We start from the raw sequence: 17,167 nt of genomic DNA, 5'->3' as shown, positions 1-17,167 counted from the left end.
CTTCTATTGTAAAAGTTATTACTTTATTAACAGATCAGTCATATGTCACAAAATGGAAAGATTATTGGGAGCTAATTAGTATACACTTCATGAAAATCTCCTTAACACATAAAAATATGATTGTAAATAACTCCATGTTTTGGTTACTAAAGGAATTTTGTACTTCACCTATTACACCTAAACATATGGTTTGTTACCCATTAAATATTATTATTAGTTATCGTAACTTTATATTCATGCACCCTAAGTATAGGGAATGAAATTTTATTGTATTTCCTATAATGTATACTCAGGGTATGCTTTTGTCATCTACTTCTGAAGGAACTCATTTAGCTATAGATAATGATCTAAAGTACTGGTATCAGTTGATATCTGATAATAAAGTTAAAAATCTAGATTTCTTAAAACAAGAATTTGATCTAAGAGAAACTTGCTGGTTAGAGGTTCAGACCTTTAGACAACATCTCATTAATAAAATAGATTTAATGTCTATAACTGTTAAAGAATCTATTCCAACACTGATTGATTACTTGATATTAAATTTACAACATAAAGTTTCTGATAAAGGTAAACTTTCATACATACATAAAGTTATCAGACAAGAAACTTTTACAGTGTAGATTCATACTGGAATTATTTCACTTCTATTAATGGGGACCCACCAAATCAACAAGATAAACAATATATATTGGAATCTGCTTATAGAACTACGTCTTCCATTGTCTGGAGACTTTATACATGGAAATTTTACATAGATCTTTTTATACACCTTTGATGATGAATAAAATAAATAATAAAGATAATCTATGTAAGAGATGTAATGTAGAAATTAATGCTGACTGGGCTCATATGTTTTATGACTGTATAAAATTGAAAGAATACTGGAAGTCAATTAATGAATTTTGCAGGCTCTTTTTACAGATAATTTCATTATTTCTAAATCTCTTATATTATTCAACACACCTGTACCTCAAAGTGTTAAAAAGGTTAAGCTTCCCTTGTTATGGTCTATTCTAGCAGTGGCTAGCAAAATAATAACTAGAAATTGGATTTCAGATACACCTCCTTCGTTCAATGAATTTAAAAATGTTATGAATATAGTGTGCCATATGGAAATAAAAACAATTAGGACTAGAACAAATAGAAAAACATCTTATTTTATTGTATGGGATAATTTACAAAATTTGTTAAAAAAATTTTAATTTCAATAGCATGGTATTTTAGTTTAATTAATTGATCTGATTGTAGTGGATGTCTTTGTAAATACTTTAGTTGTTTTGTTAAATATTATAATAATACCTATTTTTAATTACTTGTATAAAATTGTTATGATATTTCTCTTATATGTTAAAACAATAAACCTGTTTTGAAAAAAAAAGAATGCCTCAGTGGCAGGGGTGGGTGGAGCTACTCAGGGTCTAATGCTTCAAATGTCTGAGCAATGATGTTAATGTTAGATTCCACAGTTCTATAATTGTCAGAGGAATCCCTTTAACAGTCATCCTGACTTGTTTGACAGCCCTTTGTTTTGGGGGGTTCCTGCATTCTTTTTGGAACTTCCTTGCCTCAGCTTCTTTGCTGAGACTGTTTAGTTAGTTTGTTGCTGAAACTGGACAAGGTGGGTAGAGAATCCCTTAGAAATTTTGGAAAAGGAGGGCTGAAAAATCTGAGAGATTACCTGAATTAGTTAAAACCTCTCATCACACTTTTGGATAATTTCTTTAACAGAGGATTAAAAAACGAACACTCTATTAAAAGAAGAATTAAAATCTCATTTTTTTTTTAAATCTTCTAGGAGGTTTTGAGAACATAGCCAGGCAAACCTCCTCCTCTACAGAGTACCAGTGGCCATAGCCCTAGATGAAGTATCTATGGAATTATAAACTCATTTTAAATAATGGGATAAAACTTGTGAAATGGAAGTAACTACACCACACAAAGCAGATTTTTCTTCACAATAAGGAATGCAAATAAAACATTCCTCACTTTTTCACAATTAGAATAAAATTTAATATACGAGTCTGGCAATTCAAAATTCTGAAAATCAAAGTTGCAGAAGCATACACGTTTTTCCCAGACTTAATAATCATTTTACCATCCTTGTCAGAATGGGAAGGATTAGAAGTAACTAAATGCTTAGCAGCAGGTGTATTAACTAAAGCTAAAGCTGTGAGGTCAGTACTGGGATAGTATATACAAACGTGAAAGACTGAGGAACTTTACACAATTTATCTACTTTTTAGGGACTGCAGGACTGTCTGGGAAATTGCAGACAGTAACCGACACATCCTGCAATGTTTGCAGCACAGGAGAGATGGGAGAAGGTTCTGGAAATTCCATTTGTAACAGCTCATAGCATTTTCTGAGAGAGTGAGAAATCTCAGTGTTCTCCCACTGAAAACACTGACACATTCTGTAAATAGTCTCACAGAAGAGAATCCATCACAGGGATAATCAGATACAATGCTCTCTTCTGAGTCTAAATCAGATGTCTGAGGAGAAAACCCTGCATCTATCCCTTCATTCTCTTGTAGAGAGTCAGAAACTTGAATATCTTCAGGAAAAGATGAATTCCTTTTCCTTTTACAAGAAATCACTTTAGAAGAGAGATCAACAGCCTGAAGTAACACCATTATAAGCATAATGAACAGACGGATCTGAACAGGAGTAAATAAATGTTTAGTTTTCGGTTTCGTTTTGAAAACAAAATGGGGTAAATAGACTCAGTACTGGCAACGACAGCTTCTCCAAAGACGGGCACAACATTCTGGCTAAACAGGGAAGTCTTCCACTGGCCTTTATCCCAAGATGGACAAGAGTGGATGTCTCTTTTCCCTCTAAGGGGACCCCAACAGCCACTGAGGATGCGGCTAACTCCCAGTTCACATTGGCTGTAGGTGGTACACCAAAGTGATCTGGGGGAAAAAAAGATGATTGCTCTGAGGAATCAGCTTTGGTTATAGTAGTCACCCACCTGCAGATGGGGCAAATTGGTAGTCTGCTGTTGCAGGAAAGGCTGCTTGCTTAAACTACTATTTCTTTTTGTGGCTGGAAAAAGGACCGATCACGGGACACGTAGTTTGTTCCATGGTTTAGCCAAAAATGGTCTCTTTTTTTCCCAGGGAAAACTAAGTAACACAGGTTAGTAAAGCTTCAAGGTCCCAAACAGTCACTCTTTCCCAGTAAAAAAACAGTAATAAGTACAAAAAGTAAGCAAACACAAATTTTCCACAGAAAAAGTAGTTCTAGACGGTATTTAGCAACTTTTATACTGACACAAAAATGGATGTTCCCATTTACAAGTACAATCAAGTCTTGTGACAGTCCATTAAAACACAAACTCCTATTTCAAAAATAAGTTTCCTAACCAAGAAAGTACAGATTAAATAAGTTTTAAATGAGGAAGTTTTTTTTTTTTTACCCAAAGGAAACTTATCTGCCCAGCAATGGAACAGCACAAGCTGACTGTCGATCCTTGAAAGCCCTCAGAGTAGTGCTTTCTTTAGTGGGCAGAAAAGCTCTGAAGGGCTTGGTGTCCAAATCCATTATTTAGAGAACACAGTTGAAACTATCTAATTGAGCATGTGGAAGTTGCCCTGAAGCTTTTGAAGCTGGCCGGCTGTTATAGCCTTGCCACAATGTAATCCATACAACTTGGGCTATTGCAGCAGTGATCAATATGATGAAAGTATGTGAATGGCCTTCAGGATGCATCCCATCAGGACTCGAACTGGACTAAAATAGTTGAGTTTCTAAGAAATGTAAAACAGCTTCCATTATTAACGAAACAGAGACAGTCATAATTCAACTGTTCACAACTGACAGAGAACACAAATTACCTACAGCCATCATAAAAATAATTCTTGAAGTTGGGCGGGGAAGCCTCCAGCATACCACAAAATAACTTTGATCCTCACACCTCCTTGCTATGACATACTACCTTCCTAGTCACACAACAGTGAGGAAAGGATAAACTACACAATGATTTCACACAAACAGCAATCCTGCTGTCTCTTAATCCAAACAGTTATGATTGTCTACTTGGAACCTAAATGGCCATGAATCACTACTAGGGCAGTCAATCGGATGCATCTTGAAAAGTTTTATGTTTGATGAGAGACATCACTGGCACATAAACCTTAGGAGGTAAAGACAGTGCCTGTTTATAGTAGAAGTAATATTAAAGCAAAATAAACACTCCCACAATAATCTACTTGAGACTTATTTGACCTCCGCTGTGCAGTCATAGTCAGATGCCGCAACCATGTGTGTGTGTGTGTGTGTGTGTACATTATGACAAATAGATGGATGGAGATACAAATTTAGTGCTAGATTAATAAGCATTAACTAGGCAAACACCATTCAAGTTTATCAAGTGGAGAGAAACTGATGAACAATAGTCTAAAAAAATTACAATTATTTTTATTCTCTTGTTTTTTGCTTTTTTATCCTTTTTGCTGAGGTTCAAATAAAACAAACAGATGATTAAAATCTGAAACTATGATAACTTTCAAAGATTTATCATTTTGACGCTTAACTGTTTATACTTAGAGTTTTTCATTCACAGCCACTGTTCTTAGCACAACCACAACGTTTTTTATCTATTACTCAGTTTAGCACTGCCTCCTTTCCTTACATACTCTACAAATTTTATTTTCTCTGGTTCTTCAAAAATATGCCCTTATAATCTTTATGAAAGTTGATCATTTTTTTGATAGAGTGTGTCTGTGTGTGTGTGTGTGTGTGAGAGAGAGAGAGAGCTCATTTTGCATCTTTCCTTCTTGTCTAAACCTGGCATATGTCAGAGCTCTTTATTTTACATTTTTTACTGTTTTTTTTCAATTAATTTACTCATCGTTATGTTATTCTGCTGCATTAACTTCCACTTTTTGAAACTGAATATTCCGGTGCCTACACTGGTATGCTTTGAATATTAACTTCAGATTTCTAACACAAATAAATGGCTCAGAACTATGTCATTACTTACACTGCCTCCACCTAACATCTCTAAACAGGGTATGATCTATGTCTCTCTGTAAACTAAGGATAGCAAATATGCCATACCGAATTACACAACAGCAAGAGCCCAGATAAAAACTCAACATATATGCTTTTAGGCTTCTTCCAGAGTTGCACTCCAATACTGCTTTGTTTGATTCAAAAATATATCAGCGAGCTAAGTAGAAAAGCACTGCCAATGCAATTTAATATCTAAACCCTCCATACCATACACCTCATTATCTTGGAAACTGCTTATATTGAATGACTATGTTCTATAAACTTTGCTAAAGCATGCTGACCACAAGAAGCCAAATACAAATGTGGCATGTTGACATAATCTCCTGTGACGCTTCACTTCCACAGTGACACAGAAAAGCACAAGTAAGTATTTTCAGTAGGAGACATAAATACGATAGCACTAAGACTTATGTTTTCTTTTATAACTGTAAGTTGTTTCATGCATATCATGATAAGCATTCAACTAAAACACACATTTTAATGGAAATGCCAAGTCTGTTTCTAACCTATACTGCTGTGTCTAGAATTAAAACCATTTAAAGTATCAAGCATGTGTAAGCAATATCTGCATGTAAAATACCATAATGAGAAGTACAGATTCATAACTTGGACGACTCATGTAAGCCATGACTGCATTCAGTTTCACTAATAATGATATACATTCTACCAACATTTAGTAACATTATGGCAGAACTGAGCGCACTGTACACTTTTTCATACCAAATGCTTTAATTTGCTTTGGATACTATCTTAACTACTTTTTCAAACCACAACACTAAACTAAAAACAGTTTAAATATGTACCATGTATATAAACAATTCATTACAAAAAATGTAATTAATGAAAATAATATTCCAAGCTAAGCATCATTTACTAATATCATTTTATTCTTGGTCCAGCAGATATAACTTGAATTTTACTGAGACTCAATAAAGTAAGAATGTGGAAAAAATGTCTGTTTTCTACATTCTCAATGATTAAAAAATACAGATGGTATGCCAAGATATTTCAGCTGTACCACCTACATAAACTGACAACAGATGTAAACAGTAAGGCAGAACAAATAAAAGTGGTACTCCTACCTTTCTATAAAACAACAGTTTAGGGCTTATAATTTCACTCTCTCATGTCACATGACATGACTACGTATTGCAATCTGATATATTCATCAGAGTAACTGCTTTCTTGAGTGTGCTTTAGACATGGTATACATGTAAGACAGAAATGCATTTACTAGATCTGCCTTTGTTCTAGCCATGCCCAACTGCCATAAACATAAATGAAACAAAAATAGAAAATGTCTTAATTTTAAGCAGCAAAATGTTACATTTCATATATTCCAAACAATATGTTTTATCGGTACCTACCAGATTTGTCCAATATTGACCAGTGAGTGGTAAAGAATCCACAGAACCGTCATTATAATCATATTGGCACAACCCGTAATAAACACAAAGGTTGCAAGACCAAGGCCAAGTAAAGCAACACAATCCAAGTTCATATCCATGTCAGACCAATCCAACAACCAAAAAATTGTCGGCGTGTAGCTCACAGCATCCATGTCAATTTTTCCTTTAAAGTAGCGCTGGACACTCTGTAGATATAGTTTGCAAGGCAGCAGTCCATTTTGTCCTATTAAAGATTTATTTTGATTGTAAGCAACTAAAAATGCAACACCTGAGAAGAAGAAAAAAGCCTAGTCAGACATATAAACATTAACAATATTCTGTGCAATCCAGGCTAATTTCTGCCATGGTTTTTAGATTTCATTAGAAAATGGCTCACTCTATTTCATTAGTACCAGACCAAAAAGCTTGTGTGTAAAATTTAGATTATACCCTGGTATTGCCTTCAAAACCTCATCAACCCTTATACACATACATATGCAATTCACTGCTGGTAAAAAGTGTTAGACAAATGTCAGGTCTGCAAAATGACTGCAGCTTGAAAGGATTTTCAAATATCAGAAAATGATTAAACAAACCAACAAAAAACATACACAGGAAAGAGTATCCCAATTTATCCATCCAACAGAAACAAACTACTGCAAGCCCACTGTACCCTACAATAAATTTGCAACACAAAAGACAACTGTGTGAGCATATAATTGCCTACATCAGTACTTCCTGAGTGAGATTTTTTTTTTAAATTGATTCTTATTATTCAGAGAGGTGGCATTTGATTAACCACTAACTTTTCATATGTAGAGCACTTCAAACATGCCACAGACAATTTTGTTTCTAAAAGTATTTCCTCCATAAGACCTGTCACTAGTGGTGTATCCCAGGGTTCAGTTTTTGGCATTTACTTCTCTGTTTTGCAAGAGTCAACATATACAGTTATCAATAATAAGTTAAGACCACACAAACTGAGCCTCCTAACACAGCTTTAAAAGTGTACTGGCTAAGTTTCTGGTGTCATTTTAAGGGGATCCAGTATCTGTCTGCTTGAGAAGACATGACCTGCATCTGTCACCCCTGGGCTTCTGGATACTGGCTAAGACTCTTCCCACCCCTATAGTGCCTTTTTAGACCATGTTCCAAAGACCAAATTACCACAGTTGTTGTGTCTTTCGGCTTTTCCCGGTTAGGAGTCGCCACAGCGGAACTGCGGTCCGCTAATGATTGGCAGTAGATTTTTACGTGCCGAGTTGCTGGCTCTGACGCACAACCTTCAAAGAAGGTATGCCCATTCACGCATGTCTCTACACAGAAGACACTCTAGCTGAGAATCGAACAGGACAATGTCTTACTGTGAGGAGACAACGCTACCACAGCACCACCAGCGCAGTCTACCAAATTACCACAGTAATAGCTATAAATAAATGCAAACTGAGGGTCATGCTGCTCAATGTTAGAAGTCTAAATCTCAAGATGCACTTGCTCGAAGCACTCCTCAAAATGTAGAACACTGACACTTCTGCTGTACCGGACACCTGGTTTAAAGGAGCAGAAAGCACCCCAGGCTATAACTCATTCCACACCTTTTGGCCCCAGAACATGGACCAAAGCTCCAAAGGCAGTGGTGTCTTTATATTCATAGAGGATATGCACATCTCCAGACTAGTAGCCCTACATAACACATCGGAGAAACTTCAGGTAAAATTAACATTGGGTAAGATGCCGATTCAGGTCGTAGCCTGCTATAGGTCCCCAACCATGTCCCAAAACTGTCACTCCACATTCCTAAGCACCTTGGAAACTATTAGGGTCCAACCCAACACTCTCATACTAGGTGACCTCAGCTACCCCTCCAACAACTGGGAAAACTACTCATGCACCAATACACTGGCCAAAAGCTTCCTAGACTTCATCAATTCCAATGCCTTGGACCAGCCCATTCTTACCCCTACTAGAGGAAGTAACATTCTTGACCTGATTATTACTAACATGGGCAACTGTTGCTGTACACCAATAGTCAATTCCTCCCTGGTTAGATCCGACCACAAAATAATCACCATGGAAATCCACATCTCACCCACACCCCCGCAAAGATAACCACCATGAAAAACTTCTCCAATGCTGACTTTGGACTCCTAAAAACAGAGGTGATTAACTTCACGTCACTCATGTCAACGGTAAATAGATGCATGACTGCCGAATCATACACCAATGCACTGTACGAACACGTACATAAATGCATGGAACTAGCCATACCTAACAGAACTAAGACACTCTCCTCCAAAAAAGGAAGCCAATCTGGTGATCCCCTGCCATTAATAAACTCTACAACAGAAGGAAGAAACTGTAGGTGAAGTCCCAAGACTGGAAAAACTCCCTTATTAGCCTCAACAAAAAGCCGAGATCCCTCATCAAAACCTCCAAAGCTAGCTATGAAGGCAGAATTGTGGCAGACACTAAAAACAGCCACAACGCCTTCTATAGTTATATCAAGAATCTCCATGGCAATACCCAGGTTTGCTCTGAGTTACTGCACAATGGTACCTCATATACTGAGCCAACATACTGGCCGACAGATTCACTGCCAACTTTACCCCTCTCTCCCCTACTAACGGGCCAAAGGAACACCAGGCACCCAGCATTACTGCAGCACAGGTAAAAGCTGCAATGTCTAAGGCCAAGAATACAGTTTCCATGAGACCCGACAATATCCATGGATATGTTCTACATGAACTACAAAGTGAACTGGCAACATATCTGTGTGCCCTGTTCAATCACAGCCTCACCTCAGGCTTTGTCCCTACCAAATGGCACACTGCTACTGTCATCCCTCTCCATAAAGGGGGAGTGACTACAGACCCTGGGAGTTATCACCCCATTAGCCTGACGAGTCTGATATGTAAGGCTATGGAGCACATCATCATCATGGACCTAATTAAAAAGGATATAGGTAATCTCCTAACTCTAGATCCCACGCAATTTGGTTTTGTAAAAGGTAGATCATGCCTGCTCAACCTGGTTGACTTCTTTCAGTCAGTCGCCAGAGCTGTGGATGAGGGCAAGGCAGTTCATACAGCCTACCTCAATCTGGCCAAGGCCTTTGATACCATTCCCCACTCAGGAATTATTGATAAACTCACCAAACCAGGCATCAACCCCTATATCATTAGATATGTTGCAAATTGGCTCACAGACAGAACCCACAGTATGAAAGTAACAGACTCCAAGTCAGACTGCCGACCAGTCAAGAGTTGAGTCCCACAGGAATCGGTCCTGGGTCCTTTCCTGTTCGGCATCTACTTCTCAGAGGTCCAGGCCAACACGGAGGGACTCTGGCTGACCAAGTTCACAGACTACTGCAAGCTGGGAGCCATTATTAACTCCCCAAGTGATGTAGACAGTATATAGAAAGGCCTCACTGAGACCAATGACCGATGCTGAAACCATGGTCTTAAGCTTAATGCCAAAAGAAGTGTCATCATCCCCTTTAGGAAAAGCTCAGTTCCCACTAATTACCACATTGATGTGAGCCCACTGAACACTGAAGGCATTATAAGAGATCTGGGGACACAAGTTAACAGCAACCTCTCCTTCGACCAACACATTGTCACTGTGGTCAGAAAGCCCTTCTATGTGGCACATCTCATTACCAAGGGTTTTGCATTCAGGAAGAAAGAGGTCATCATCTCTCTCTACTCTTCCCTCATTAGGCCAACCATCGAATATAATGCCCCATTTGGCATGTATCTCATTAGACACATGCAACAGCTGGAAAGGCCACAAAAGTACCTCACGAAGAGGATCCAAGGCCTTAAACACATGTCCTACATGGACAGACTCAAAAACCTCCAGCTATTCTCTGTCTCATATCATCTGCTAAGAGGCGATCTCTGCTTGACTTACAAAGCCATGTCTGACCCAGCTCTGTTAGAAATGCTACATCTAAAGAAATCTCAATCCCTCTGCACCATATGCTCTAGAGACCTCAACCTCATTACCACAATCAACAAAACATGCTGGAGGGACAGGTTCATAACCCAGAGACTGCCCATGCTCTGGAACAGACTTCCCATACATATTAAGCAAAGCACCTCACTGGACCTCTTCAACAGAAATCTTGATGAGTGGATGGGAAATAGAAAGCTCACCCCAGGGATCACTCCAGTGGCTCTACTTGATAGAGGCACTGGGAACTAACTTCAGTCAGCATGATGCCAGGGTACTTCTATGGACTAGGCTTGTAAAGGCTCCAGGGCCATTAGCCTAGTACACACCTATGAACCTATGAATAGGTGCTATTTTTACTTGAAAGGTAACAGGGGCTCCTAGTTCACATCTGAAAATCTTTGGACTGTATCACTCCCTATTATGGTTGCAGCTAATACTGTTTTTGAAGTTCCCTAACTCTAAAAGTAAGGAGTAGATAAAAGATCTGTCGGTGTTCATTAACTAGTACTCTCTCTGTTAGCTCATTAGTATAGATGGTTATAAAGAGGAGAAAATAAAGCAATAACTTATTTTCCCTTATCCACGTGTAGTCTGAAATTGTTAACTAAAAAAATAAATAAAATCTGAACAATGACAGACCTAGATGCTTCTTTCTGCTACAATTCAATAGTTGGTCACACTAGCAATTATGAAAATGTTTAAGCTCTATATGGTAAACCATTGAAATGTTGGGACCCGCTAGCACTAGTCCTGAAATATGGACACTGAATGGCTGAAAGGTCAGACTTACATATACTAAGACCGAGATGACTATTCTCTTTTCTCTGTGGTATGGTGATCTCGGAGTTGGCATAAATAAATTCAAGGGATATGGGAGGCTTGCAGTTAAGTTCAAAGGAGAAGAGCAATTTTCGAGATTTGTTTTTCTCCTTCTTTCTGTTGATGAGGCAAGAAGACTCCCTGCACATTTAGGGAGCCTAAAGCTGCTCCATGTCCCAGGTCTAAGGCGCCTGTGAACAGCTCCTGGGAGGGAAGAGGTGGATGAAAAGGGAGCCCTGGATTGAGTATCAACTCCTGAATCCACCACTTAAGTTCCTGCTTTAGACATGGAAGAAGAAACTGAAGGAACTAAAAAATCAAGGGGATGAAAATGCCAAAACCAAAATTACTTTAGAAACCACTGAAGTTTTCTCATGTGGGGTCTGGCAAACGGGAGCATAGGAAAAGTGGAAGCCCTAAATCCCAGAGCTCTCAGAAATTCCCTTGCTGTTACTGAGGTCAGAGGAAGAAGAGACTGAAAAAAGGAAAGGAGAGTTAGGGTCTCGGGAGGAAGATGCCAGGACAGGAACAGTCTGCATCCTGCACCCAGAAAGACATGATCCTGAGAAGGAATCAGAAAGGATTTTTTGAAATTTATAATGAACCCCAGGCTCTGCAGAATGGAGATTTCAAAGTGAAGATTTTGCAACAAGGTCTCTGGAGAGGATGCCTGAAACAGGTCATTGAAGTAGGGAAAGACCTGGATCCCCCTTAGCCTGCAAAAAGCAATCACAGGTGCAAGGCATTTGGTGAACACCCTAGTGGCAGTAGAAAGGCAAACCAGACAACTGAAAATACCAGGAAACAACAGAGAGATATAAAAACTTCCTGAAAAGGGGATAAATTGGGATATGAAGATAAGCGTCCTTGAGATCCAGAGACACCATGTAAGCCTGAGGAAGCAAAACAGGGAACAAAGTCTGAAGTGACAACATTCAAAAGGATGGAACCTACTGAAATGTATTTAGATGAGAGAAGTCTAAAAGTGGTCTCCAAGTACCCTCTTTCCTAGGTATTAGGAACATTCTGGAGTAAAACCCTTTCCCCTTTTGGCAAAAGTGAAACTTCTTGAATAGTACCCTGAGTCAAGAGATCCCAAAGCACCACTGTTCCTGAGGTGGTCGAGGAATTCACATAAAAGGGGGAAGAGATTTCCAGGCCATGAAGTACCCTTTTTGAATAATGGACAGTACCCAGGAGTCCTGAGAAATCTTTAAACAAACAGGGAGAGATGGAGAAAAGTGAAGAGAAATAGGAATGTAGCTAGGAGAAGTAGGATCACCAGACAGCACCTGGTTTATCAGAAAATTGAGATTTCTGGGACACAGAAGTCTGAGTAGCTTTAGCAGGAGTAGCCCACTTCCCACCTTTCTTGCCTTGGGGGGAGGCAAGATTGCCTATGAACAAAGGCTGGCTTATTGGGGTAATTTCTCTGAAACTTAGGGACAGGGGAAACAAAAACATGTTTAAATTCATGTAAAACATTGCCCTTATCCTGAAGAGAGTTAAACAAAGCGGCAGTAGCTTCACCAAACAAATGTTTATTATCCAGAGGAGCATCCATCAATTTAGCCTTAATGTCACCAGGCAAAGGTTGAAGCTGAAGCCAAGAATCTCTCTTCATCACAGACCCAAAAGCAGCAGCCCAAGAGGAAGCATCTGCTACATCATAACTACACGATGAAATGACGAGTCATCTGAGAGGAAGTCCCTAACAGGGAAAGAGCAGAAGTCTTCCATTCAGAGTCAGGAAGATCAGAAATTACCTGACAGGCCTGGGAAAGAAAAGCCAACATGAACCTATACATGTGGGTCTGATAACTGACCACCCTAAAAGCTAAAGTAGCAGAGGCATAAACCTTTTTCACCAAACTTTTCATGGTTCTGCTATCTTTATCAGAAGGCAGTAACTTAGGGGAAGATAGCAATTGAGATGGTTTGTCAGAAGCTACAGACACCACCGAGTGGTCAGCAGAAGGGCAACTGTAAAGAATTTTACAGTCCTCAGGTGCCCTATAAAACCTATCAGGTTTCTTGGGGGCAGGGGGCTCGGAGTCCGGAGCCTTAGAAGCATTAGAAAAAGGCATCCAAAAAGGCAGCCAAAACAGGAGGGATAGCAGAAGGTCTTGGAGAATCCATCCGAAGTAGCTCATAATACCTTTTCTGTATTTCAGAAACCTGAGCACAATCCCACTTTAAAAACTCCATCATTCTAGAGACTGTGTCCCCAAAAGAAATTTACTCAAAAGTAGTATCAGGACTAGTAGGTTCCTCTTCCTCAGACCCATAATCTAAAGGAGAGGGAATCTGAAATGAGTAGGCAAGGGATTCCTCTTCTGAATCTGCCTCCTCTTCCTCAGAGGAATCCTGTTCCCTGGGTCTTTTAAGGTGAGTAGAGGACCACAGGAGGAGCTGGGACAAAAATTCCCTAAGTAGGTTTTAAAGACATCACAGCAATAAACAACCAGAGTGAAATTTTGCCATTCACTCTGTGGGTCCTTAGGAGCTTGAGTAATATGCTTAGTTTTCTTTTTCTTTAAGGGGACATCTGCCTTATGAATATAGAAGGCTGTGACCCCAGACGGCATTCAATAATTGTAGTAGGAACTTACCAACACACAAGCATAAATGAGAAAACAAACTAAGAAGTTCACAAACAGAATGCTAAAATGGAGAAACTTTGACCGTATTGAATAAATACTGTAACACAAAAGTATCAGAAGATATTAAGTGTGTTTGCAATCTTCCTATATGCAATATTTAACTCATTAAGAGACACTCTAGAATACATATCTTTCAATAATATATTGATCATCCTACCCAAATAATTATCCTTCTCCATAACAATTAGCCCTCCCCCTTTATCTAGCTTCCTAATTACTATGTTAAGTTATGTTTCATATCCTCTAATTCTTTACACTCATTTAAAGTATTACTTTTATTATAATTCTCGCATTTATTTCATTTCAAAATATTATGAATTTCCAACTTTCATATTTTTTCCAAAAGCTGTAGGACTGGATGAACAGGGGGATTATAAGTACTTGAAATCTTCAAACCACTCATACCCATAACCAAGTAATTAAAATAATATTAAAGTAAAGTTTTCTAACATATTGTTTGAGGTCATGTATTCTGGCCAGATGTTTGGCCACCCTTGGCAGAGGCTCTCTATTGTAACGAATACTGAAACAGTGAATTGGAAGGACATCTGCAGCTTACATCCTTAACCTTCTGTGCCAACTGCCAGACAATTAGATTTCCCCTTCACAGCAGAGACACTCATGATCAGTCGGGGTGGGTATGTAGAGTGGCTGTGCCGTGATGGCCTCCAATAAGTTTACTACAGAGAAAGCAACTGATAATCTGGGACAATCCGAGGACTTATCAAGTGGCTCAGCTGAGCAGAATATCAGGAAGCATCGGGAGAGAATAATTTTGTCCTACCTAAAAATGATTACCCAACTACTCATATAAAGTATACAGTATAAGTGCTGCGGTAAGCTCTGAAACTAGAACAATTTGGATAACAGAGTCTTTGAGATTACATAAAGAGTTCAACCTGCCTATTCCACTCTTACTCAATAGCTTTACCAATAAAGGGAAGGTTAGAAATAATGTGGTAGCTATATAAGAAAAACAGATGCTGAGAAGAGATCTGGAAGACTAGTATGATCAGATAGAAATGATCCAGTATATAAAGATTGGACAGTTTGAAAATTAAATGGACAAAGAACAACCAAATAAGATACGAGCAGCTTGAATGGTTCAGAGTCCTGTCTAAAACTAGCAAGATGCTGATTTGAAACAATCATTCAATCATCAAAGGCAATACTGAGCCTGGTAAATTTCTGATGAATCAACACAAAGCTCTACAAGCACACTCTGAACAGTTTTCCACCTAATGAAGTCTAGTTTGACTATGAAAAGTTAATCAACCATTTCAGTAAGAAACAGAACATGGATTTGAAATTACTTTATATTAGAAAGGGAATCTTCCATGCAAGCCACAAAGCTAGAGTCAACCCAAATAATGAAATCATTCAAGCTCATCCAGTCTAGGTGACTCAACAGTGAGATGGCAAAGAAATCTGTGAAGTCTTACATGAAGACTTTAAACTTTACTTAGTAAACAGTAGAGGAAGAGGAGTAGTATACAATTTGGTCCTGCTCCAATGATACACCCCAAGGAGTTAGTACCTCTGCAAGAAACCCAAAACACACTCAACAATTTAAAGCATACACCTATTCGCAATGATGATGTCCCAAGAAAGAGACAAAGTTAGACCTTAGTCAGGCATCAAATTAATTCAACCAAAGCCAATATCACGCAGCAAATCAGGAATAAAGCTAGTCCCATTGGAGAGAGGACTTAAATTTGATAATGATATCATATATGGAGCCACTGGGCTACAATTTCTAACTACTAGTCTGTGGTGAAGAACAAGGTCCTTGAGTACCATAAGAAGGATAGATTTCTAGTCTCAGAATATGATTTCTTTCTAGTATGGTTAGGGGTACACTCAGGATCAAATATATCTCACAACTATGCCTTAGAAGAATCACATACCAGTGGTGCCTAATGACCACAGCAAGTGCTGAAAAACCACACATGTACACACACACATATAAATGTTTATATATATATATATATATATATATATATATATATATATATACACACACACACACACACACACTTTACACACACAATATCTATCTATATATATATATATATATATATATATACACACACACACACACACACACACACACAAATACGTACACAAGTGCAGAATATAATAAAAGCAAAATAAAAACATTTAAAAGAATGTCAAACCAACAAAGTAGCTGAAATAGTCATTTAAACAGAGTTCCATTTACTTGGTCAGATGTAAATTGTACAAATTCCGAGTTACAATCTTTAATTCACCAATCTGTAACACCCCAATTACATTTTCAATAAGAAATCCTACCAGTGTAGTTTGCGTGTGTCTACTAGCAGTGATTTGAGCCTTTTATCTGTGTGCTGTGCAATTATATAAAAAATGTGGTTTTTTTTTTGGTCAAGATAAAGTTTTAAACCAGTCTGCTTCATCTAGTTGAAAGACCCCTCAAGCAGTAGATCAAAAAGTATGGTTCCTATATGAACTAGCAATACAAAAAGAAAAGCCTGAAATCAACTTCCAAAGGCAGGCAGCAGGCCGTCCCTCCAGATGAACATAAAAAAACTAACAGGTCTCGGGCGAAGTTAACAAGCACTTGCATATTAAAAGATTATTAAGTTTGCATGCAAAAAAATAAAAGGCTAGGATATTGAAAAACAAGAGCAATCACCCAAGTTCAATCAGATCCAAACACTGCAAAACCAGAAAGAATGAAGTCAAACAGATCAAAATCCATTTTTAAAAACAATGGCTGTCAACCGCGCTTTAAGTAAACCGTATTAATGAAGTCACAACAAAATTCCAGAAACCAAAATAAGATTTCAAGACAAGTAGTCATAATCTTGAGAATCACAGTCAACAGGGGAATCCATCAACGAAGTATAAAAGAAAATATCATAGCTGCAGGCAGCAACCAACAGCTAACTTAAGATACCACTCAAGATAGTCACTGTAAGAAGCTCTCACAGTGACTCCCATCATCCAATATCAAGGACAGATACCCGTGGTAGTTCATAGTCAGCTGCAAAGACGACATTTTTTTTTCAAGTTAGGAAAAAAGTGGTAAAGCAGTTCTCACAACACTGAACAATAAACCATGACAGCATCACGTGCTGGTAAAGAAAGTATTTCAGCTTTGGCTGGATGAAGCATTAGCTACAGCTTATGGCTTCTAATATCTGCTAAATGCTGACAAACCACCAGAGTGCAGTCTCAGAAGTTCCTTTTAAATGAATTGCAAGGGTGTAGTACAAAGATATGCAGCTCAATTTCTTCTTAAAAGGTACATGGTTCTCTTTGATCTTTGCTTGTGAC

At 38.3% G+C, this 17,167-nt stretch overlaps 1 protein-coding gene across 1 annotated transcript in view; it reads right to left on the bottom strand.

Annotated features, from left to right (window-relative positions):
* Nucleotides 1-17,167, bottom strand: part of LMF1 (lipase maturation factor 1) — a 4,369,731-nt gene that overhangs the window by 4,092,118 nt on the left and 260,446 nt on the right. The window contains exon 2 of the mRNA XM_044089721.1: nucleotides 6,387-6,696. Within this exon, the coding sequence (XP_043945656.1) occupies nucleotides 6,387-6,696 (310 nt within the window). The remainder of the gene's footprint in view (nucleotides 1-6,386; nucleotides 6,697-17,167) is intronic.

Source organism: Protopterus annectens, chromosome 12.part0 (genome assembly GCF_019279795.1).
Source record: "Protopterus annectens isolate FY-2018-M chromosome 12.part0, PAN1.0, whole genome shotgun sequence".
Classification (NCBI taxonomy): Eukaryota; Metazoa; Chordata; order Ceratodontiformes; family Protopteridae; genus Protopterus; species Protopterus annectens.
This window is presented reverse-complemented; position numbering and strand designations above follow the sequence as displayed.